The sequence below is a fragment of the Octopus bimaculoides genome, chromosome 5 (genome assembly GCF_001194135.2).
Source record: "Octopus bimaculoides isolate UCB-OBI-ISO-001 chromosome 5, ASM119413v2, whole genome shotgun sequence".
Classification (NCBI taxonomy): Eukaryota; Metazoa; Mollusca; class Cephalopoda; order Octopoda; family Octopodidae; genus Octopus; species Octopus bimaculoides.
Window position 1 is genome coordinate 127,106,512 of NC_068985.1, and position 8,171 is coordinate 127,114,682.

Below are 8,171 nucleotides of genomic sequence, written 5' to 3' on the forward strand. Positions count from 1 at the left end.
TCACAGTATAAAATATACATACATACATACATACATATATATATATATATATATATATAGTTTTAGGGAAAAGAACCAAAGTTCATGAACTCATTGATGAAAATCCACTGTCACATAGAAAAATTAATAAGTAAAAGCACAATAAATATGTATAATATAATACAAAGTAAATATCATAAGATAATGATAATAAAATGACTACACGTGTTTCATAACCAATTTTCAAATAGAAAGAATATTTAAATCAATTAAAACTGTCGAAAATAAATTCTATTAAAAAATATAACTAATCTTGAGGTCAAAGTACAACAATAATAATAATAAAAGAATGTATATATCAACCAAGAATAAATAACAAATGAATGTATATAAATTCCTTATTATATTAAGATAGAAAAATATTATTAAAATATTATGAGAAAAATACTTATGAGAAAAAAATATATCTTCATATTTATTGTTCACTAATCTCAATAAGAACAGCTGTAACCTGGGCAACACCAGGTAATTCAGAGGTTAAGAAATAAAATAGAAGAATAAAGAGTAAAAGTAGATAGAAGAATACAAAGAGGAGAATGAAGTCCACAGTTCATCTTTTCCAGAGGCTGTGGAGGTTGGTCGTATTTCCACGAATGATGTGTTCATGTTGAAGTAATGGATTAAGTGGTTAGGTAGTATGTAAACGGTTCACTTGAGTATATAGAGTGAGAAAGACAGACCTCAAGATAGAGAGAGGTGTATTGTGAGTGAGTGGATAGAAGAGAGAGGGGAGAAAAGAAGGAGAAAGAGGGGAAAAAAGAGAGAAAAGAAGGAGAAAGAAAGAAAAGAAGAATAGGATAGATGTGGGGAAAGAATGAATGAAAGCAAAAGTAAAGTAAAATCAAAAATCAATAAAAAAAGAAATAAAAATCAAAAGAATAAAGATAAAGATAAGATGCCAGTATAATTCTTCATAAGTGTTGGTTCGGGGTGAGAGGTCAGGCATTAAGGTTTTGGTAAAGTGTAGGAAGAAGGTATTTATGTCTATTAACTAAACAGATGAAATCTAGGTTAAGTGTGGTCAGTGGTCAGTTGGGGATAGCTAAAAATACATGCCTAGCTTAAAGGGGTATACATAGGATAAAACTACAATTAAATGGATAAAGTATACAAATTAAAGAATTAAAATTTAAAAGTTAAAATTTTAAATTTAAATTAAAAAAATTTAAAAACTGTGTGTGAGTGTGTGTACAATTAATAAGTTACAAGTTAAATGAAATGATGCTGAAAATTGCTAAAAAAAAATTAAATAGTGCTATACATGATTGCCTACAGCTAGAAACTGTAAGAATTGTATTATAGATGAAAAAAAAGAAAAAAAGAATTAAATATGCATTTTCTTCCTTAATTTTAAATTCAAATTTCTCATTCTGCCTCGTTGCAGTAGGATAGTTATCTCCCTTGTAGTAACAGTCATAGCTCGAAGGTATCATATGCACACACATGCGCACATATACAGGAGGAAAAGACAAAGTTTATCTTGATAGCATTTAAACTCAGAGGGAGGTGGAAAATATACTGTGTGGCAGTCTATCCAACACTCTGATGACTACTGATTTGTTATGTTATTAAAAATTTGCACATTCAAGGACTGTGTAGATAGATAACTAAGACAGATAGGTGGATAGAAAAATCAATAGATGGAGAGAGAGATACATAGAGAAAAACAGATCTGTATATATATATATATATATATATATATATATATAAGAAGTAAAAAAGGAAATATTTCCTTAGTTCATTTTGAATCGAACTAATTTTGTGTTGCCTTGGAAATGTATTTTCAAATATGTTAATTTCAATATCTTCTATTTCTAAATATGTTGATAATTGTCGGCTTTGTAAGGAGAATTCGACAATTAAAGATGTAGTTTTCTCTATCAGTACTTTTGTGGTAAGAAGCTTGTTTCCCAACCACATGGTTCTGGATTCAGTCTGACTGCATGGCACCTTGGGCAAGTGTCTTCTTCTATAGCCTCAGGCTGATCAAAGCCTTGTGAGCGGATTTGGTAGACAGAAACTGGAACAAGCCCATCATATATATATATATATATATGTGTATATATTTGTGTGTGTGTGTGTGTGCATGTGTCTGTGTTTGTCCCCCCATCATCGCTTGACAACCAATGCTGGTGTGTTTATGTCCCTGTAACTTAGCGATTCAGCTAAAGAGACTGATAGAATAAGTACTGGGCTTACAGAGAATAAGTCCTGGCGTCAATTTCTTCAACTAACACCCTTTAAGGCAGTGCTCTAGCATGGCCAAAGTCAAATGACTAACAAGTAAAAAAAGAATATATATATATATATATGGTGGTGCACCAGCATGACTGCAGCCACTTGGCTGAAACACATAAATAAATAAAAATATAGATAGATAGATAGATAAATAGACAGACAGTTAGATAGCTAACTACATAGATGTGTGTGTGCATGTGTATTTAATGTGTGTGTGTGTGTGTGTGTGTGTATGTGTGCCTCACTACCATGCAGGAACTCACATTTTATACATAGAAAAGTAACATCATTGTTATCAACAGTTGACAACAAGGAAGTTGTTTTTTTCTTTTTATATGAAAAGTGGATAATATAAATGAGGGAAAAAAATACGTGGTCCTGTATAATAGTGATGCATAGGGTTTGAATGCAGAAAATCTGTGAAGGCTGGAAAGAAATGTATTTATTTTCACTAGTAGAATGTGTAACATCAATATAAATGTAAGCCAGAGCATCAGTAATCTGAGGATTAAAGATATTTCTTTATATATTCAGACAAGATTAACTCTTTCGCTGTGGAAATCAGATGTAACCACTCAAAATTTTATTACACTTTACCATAAAAAGCAGTTTTATATAACAATCTATCTTTTCTTAAGAAATGTTTTGTTTGAAGCTATTTTCTGAGATATGTCAAGTTAATTGAGGCCATGTAATATGCAGAAAATACCAAATCTATTTATTTTTATAGATATTTATATCATTTACTGGAGTAACTATGAAATTTAATTTCACAGTCAAAGGATCAATGTGCTCCTATGTACAAGTGATGTGAAAGGATGATGAGGATGAGTGCTAGGTGAAATAGTGTCATGTGCTGACAATCGAAGGAAAAAAAGGCAGAAGACATATGCATTCATAAAGACATGAAAAGAAGGGCAACATCCAATCACAAGATCTGTTATTATACTAGTATGAGAGGATTGGCAACAAACTGTACTGTAGACATGCTGAACCTATGCCAGCATGGAAAAATTGATGTTAAAACAAGGTTTATGAAAATGATAGTATTTATAACAGGATAATGTTATCTTATGAATTGATGTGACAAATTGAGTGATTTACAGTGTCAGGCATCAGTGAATAATCAGCTTTGTTGACAGTAGGAAGTTGTGGTTTTCATATTTTTCTTTTGAGTATTAATGAAATAAGCTAATTAGTCACGATCAAGAATTCAACCTAAATTCCTCGATTAACTAAAAGCTTACCTGAAGCACAGCAATCATTCTCTCACCCCATACAAATATGTGTGTGTGTGGGGGGGGTATGTATGTATGCATGTATATTGCATTGCACACATTCATATATGTGTATATGTTATATATATATATATATATATATATATAAGTGTGCATGATATTTGTATGTATATATCATACATACACACACACACATAAATATATATGTGTCAGCGTTAATTCTTTTTAAATGGCGGTGCACCAGCATGGCCACTGTCATTGGACTGAAACATATAAAAGAATATATGTATCTGTAATAAAATATGAGATAGACTAGATCAAGGCAAGTAATTTAAATTCTTCCACATTAGACATGACTTTTCATGTTGAAATGTCTATTTCTTTAGAAGTCCTTGATTGGCAAATGTAATCATGGAAGTTAAATATTAATCTGGAACTTGACTGTTGATTTTATATTCTGCATTATTTTCAGCTTCTACAATATTATATTGTCCTTCTTCAGGAATATAAATACTGTTTGTATTCTCTGAGGCCAAATTATTGCCAGTGTTAAGGCCATTTTTCTCCCCTGGGTCATTTCTCTTGAAAACTGAGAGAATTCTTTGATATCTTACTTCAGTAGAATCTCTTTCTGATGGAAAGTCAGGTAGGGGCCGCCTTAGCATATCAATGGAACATTTTCTCTGTAAATAAAAGGGAAAGAAAGAAGAAAACATCAAAATTTAATCATGGTAGAGTTAGTGTTGTTATTAAAAACATATATAGACAGTTGTATTCACTTCATTCGTTTAGCATTTTACATGTTTCAGTTATTGGACTGCATCCCCCTAGAAATATTAATAACAAGGTTATTGTCTCTGAAGTCAATTCCAACAGAATTAAGTTTATGTCAAGTAACTCTAAAATTAAAATTCTATATACCAGTGTAAAATTACTTCAGGTATTGATGTCTTTTTTATATAGTTAACTCTTCTTCTCAGTTATCTAAAAGAATTTCTAATCATTACTCTACATTTAGGGATAGGAATAAACATAACAGTACAGGACTTAGTAAATTAATTTGGTATCTAAAAGACCATAATAAACAATTTAATTTAGATTGGTTGATTCTCTCAATTTCGTTCCCTTATGATAAAGGCAAGGAATTCTGTCTTCTTTGTAATTCTGAACTATTTTTTAATTCTTTTTTCTAAAAATATCCTTGTAAACACAGTTATAGAGTGTGCTTACCGATGTAAACATTGGCAGAAACATACCTTTAGTTCATATAAGTGATATCAATCATTATATATAATTTAAACATTGATTTTCTTCTTACATTTCACTGTCAATAGATATATCTTTTTCCAAACTTTAGGGTTTTATTTAATTTACATATTGTTCTATACTTCTCATTTATTTGGTTTCTGATGTTTTCTTTCCTTTACTCCTCCTCTTTCTATACGCTACCTTTGACGTCATATCCTCTAGTGTTTCTTTAAAAAAAACTTAATAGCATTCAGTTAATCGCTATACATATCCATCATATTCTGTTAAAAAGTCTTATTGACGAGTTTTATTTCTTCATTTCCCTGAAGAGAAGATTACATTGTTTTACACCATTTTATTCCTTTGGAATAATATCAATGATATCTTCAAAACATGTGTTGAAAGTAAAAGAATTTGAATAACACCTGCGTTTAACTCCATTTATTTAATTATATATATTATACAAAATATTTCATGTAAACCAGGAGTTTCTACCTTTAAAAACAAGGTGTTACACCCTTTTTACTTGTGTGATTTTTTGCTACCCTGGTAACTATTTATCTATTTTTTCCGTGTTAATTGAAAACAAGGGAAAAATACCCACATCTATATGCAACCAGTAAATATTACCAGAAATCTGGCTTCCATCATCAAAAGAATATTGGCAAAAGCAATTCATATGGTAGTGCAAAAGATCTAGAGGTTGAAGCAAGAGAGGAGGGAGAAGACACTTGCCCACCAAAATATTGACCTCATCTTTCATGATAAACTTTGTTTCACACAATATACTCTCTGTTCAATTTCAGTTGTATTATTCCTACACATCTTCCACCATAAGGTTTTAACTTAAAAGCACTACTAACACAGAGTTTCAGTACTTATTTTTAACTCTATCTCACTCATACCAGACAAGCATTTGTCAATTTTCTTTTTGAATATCTACATGCCCTTTAGCAATGATATAAAGCCACATTGTACTGAAATCTGTTAAAATTGCTAATGGTTTCTTTGTTACTCTGTTAAAGGCTGCTAATGGATTCTTTGTTAGTTTGAATGATGGTAACTCTGCTGACACCACCTCTAAAAGGGTAAAGCTCCTTCCCAAGTTACATAGACTCATAGAGTTAGTTTCCTGGATTCTCTGATGTATATACTTTTCCCTTGGATGGGATGCCAGTCTGTCCCAGGATTATTGATTTTTGCCAGCTCAGTGGACTAGAGCAACATGAAGTGTTTTGCTGAACACAACATGTCTCTCAGTCCAGGAATTGAAACTACAATCTTATGATCATGAGTGCAACACCCTAACCACTAATCCACATACCTCCACTATTGATGCCAATTCTAGTTCTATGATGTGATGAAAAGGAAAAAAAAACTTCACTTATTTTTAAAATGCTCATATTTAAATTTATGTCCTTCAAAATTTCAGAGGTTTTGTTTTATGTTATAAAAAAATATATGGAAAAGAAACCATTATTCCAAAATAATAGTGTGATGGATTATCAGAATTGTTAGTGTCTGACAAAATGCCTTGCTATATTTCTTCCTGTTCTTTAAGTTATGAGTTCAAATTCCACCAAGGTCAACTTCCCCTAAGGTCAACTTTGTCTTTCATCCTTTTGAGGTCAATAACATAAATACCAGTTGAACCTTAGGGTTGATGTAATCGACTTACCCTTCCCCCAAAATTGTTGGTCTTGTGCCAAAATTTAAAAGTGGTATTTGTTTTAGTACTTTAGATTTTGAGTTCAAATCCCACCAAGGTTCAGTTTTAATTTTCTTCCTTTTGGGGTCAATAAAGAACCAGTCAAATTTTGGAGTTGATGTCACTGACTAACCCTTCCCCTTAAAACAGCAGGCTGTCTGCCTAAATTAGAAGCCATTATTAATATTATTATTGATCTGTCTAGTTGTGCCATACTAAACCAAATATTGTGAAAGGCAAAAGTAAATGACATACCGGAAAATCAATTTTAACTTCTTCATATTGAACTCGTTCAGCTAATGCAATACTTTTGTCAGGATTTTCAGGTGCAGGAACACCCCTAGATTTTGACCTGGAACAGATAAAATATATAAATAGAAGCACACTACACTCATGTATATATATGAATGTATATATGAGACAAATCATTAATTCCTTCAGGTTGATGGCTCTTCTGGCAGACAAATCACAAATCCCTGCTCGATCTGTAGAAAAGGTGTAGGTAGAAACTCCATAAGATGTACTTGGTGTAAGTTATGGACACATAAGAGGTGTAACAATATCAAAAGAAGGTTAACTAAGAAGGTAGTTTTTGTGTATGGCAGATGCACAGGGGCAATATTCTCTGAAGATGTACAGAAAACAGATTCCATCACATGCCAGGGGGTAATAACTAGAAGTAGTTGATAGCTTCTATTACCTAAGTGACCAAGTCAGTAGCAGTGGGTGGATGCTCTGAGAGTATAGCTGCTAGAATAAGAATAGCCTGGGAAAAGTTCAGAGAGCTCCTACCTCTGCTGGTAACAAAGGGCCTCTTACTCAAAGTGAAAGCTAGACAGTATGATGCCTGTGTGTGAACATTCATGCTACACGGCACTGAAACATGGGCTGTGACTACTGAGGAGATGCGTAGGCTTAAAGGAAATGAAGCTAGTATGCTCCACTGGATGTATAACGTCAGTGTGCATACACAACAGTGTAAGCGCCCTGAGAGAAAAGTTGGACACAAGAAGCATCAGATGTGGTGTGCAAGAGAGACAATTGCACTGTTATGGTCATGTGTTGTGTATGGATGAGGACACCTGCGTGAAACAGTGTCACACCCTAGCAGTGCTGGGAACCTGTGGAAGAGGTAGACTCAGGAAGACATGGGATGAGGTGGTGAAGCACTACCTTCAAAAGTTGGGCCTCACAGAGGTAATGACAAGCAACCAAGACCTTTGGAGATATGCTGTGCTTGAGAAGACCTGGCAAGCCAAGTGAAACCGTAGCTATGGCCAATGCCAGTGTTGCATATCTGGTCCATTTAAAAATACACTTTCAATTGTCAGGCAATATGCTGTGAGGAGACCTGTTGAGCCAAGTGAAATTGTTGTCGTGGCTGATGCCAGTGCCAACTGACTGGCACCTGTGCTGGTGGCACGTAAAAAGCACTACTTGAGCGTAGCTGATGTCAGTGCTGCCTGACCGGCTCCCGTGCTGGTGGCACATAAAAATACCTTTCGAGCGTGGTCGATGCCAGTGCCTGGCTCCCGTGATGGTGGTACATAAAAAGCACCATTTGAGTGTGCTCAATACCAGTGCTGCCTGACTGGCTCCCGTGATGGTGGTACATAAAATGCACCATTTGAGTGGGCTCAATACCAGTGCTGCCTGACTGGCTCCCGTGATGGTGGTACATAAAATGCACCATTTGAGTG

General features: G+C 33.7%; 2 protein-coding genes across 3 annotated transcripts in view; one reads left to right on the forward strand and one right to left on the reverse strand.

Moving 5' to 3' along the window:
* Positions 1-8,171, forward strand: part of LOC106871245 (peptidyl-prolyl cis-trans isomerase-like 1) — an 82,051-nt gene that overhangs the window by 5,067 nt on the left and 68,813 nt on the right. The gene's annotated exons all lie outside the window — the stretch shown is intronic.
* Positions 428-8,171, reverse strand: part of LOC106871247 (uncharacterized) — a 54,441-nt gene continuing 46,697 nt past the window's right edge. Inside the window, exons 4-5 of the mRNA XM_014917600.2 lie at positions 6,727-6,823; positions 428-4,198 (exon numbers count right to left, since the gene is read on the reverse strand). Coding sequence (XP_014773086.1) covers positions 3,941-4,198; positions 6,727-6,823 — 355 coding nt within the window. The 3' untranslated portion in view covers positions 428-3,940. The remainder of the gene's footprint in view (positions 4,199-6,726; positions 6,824-8,171) is intronic.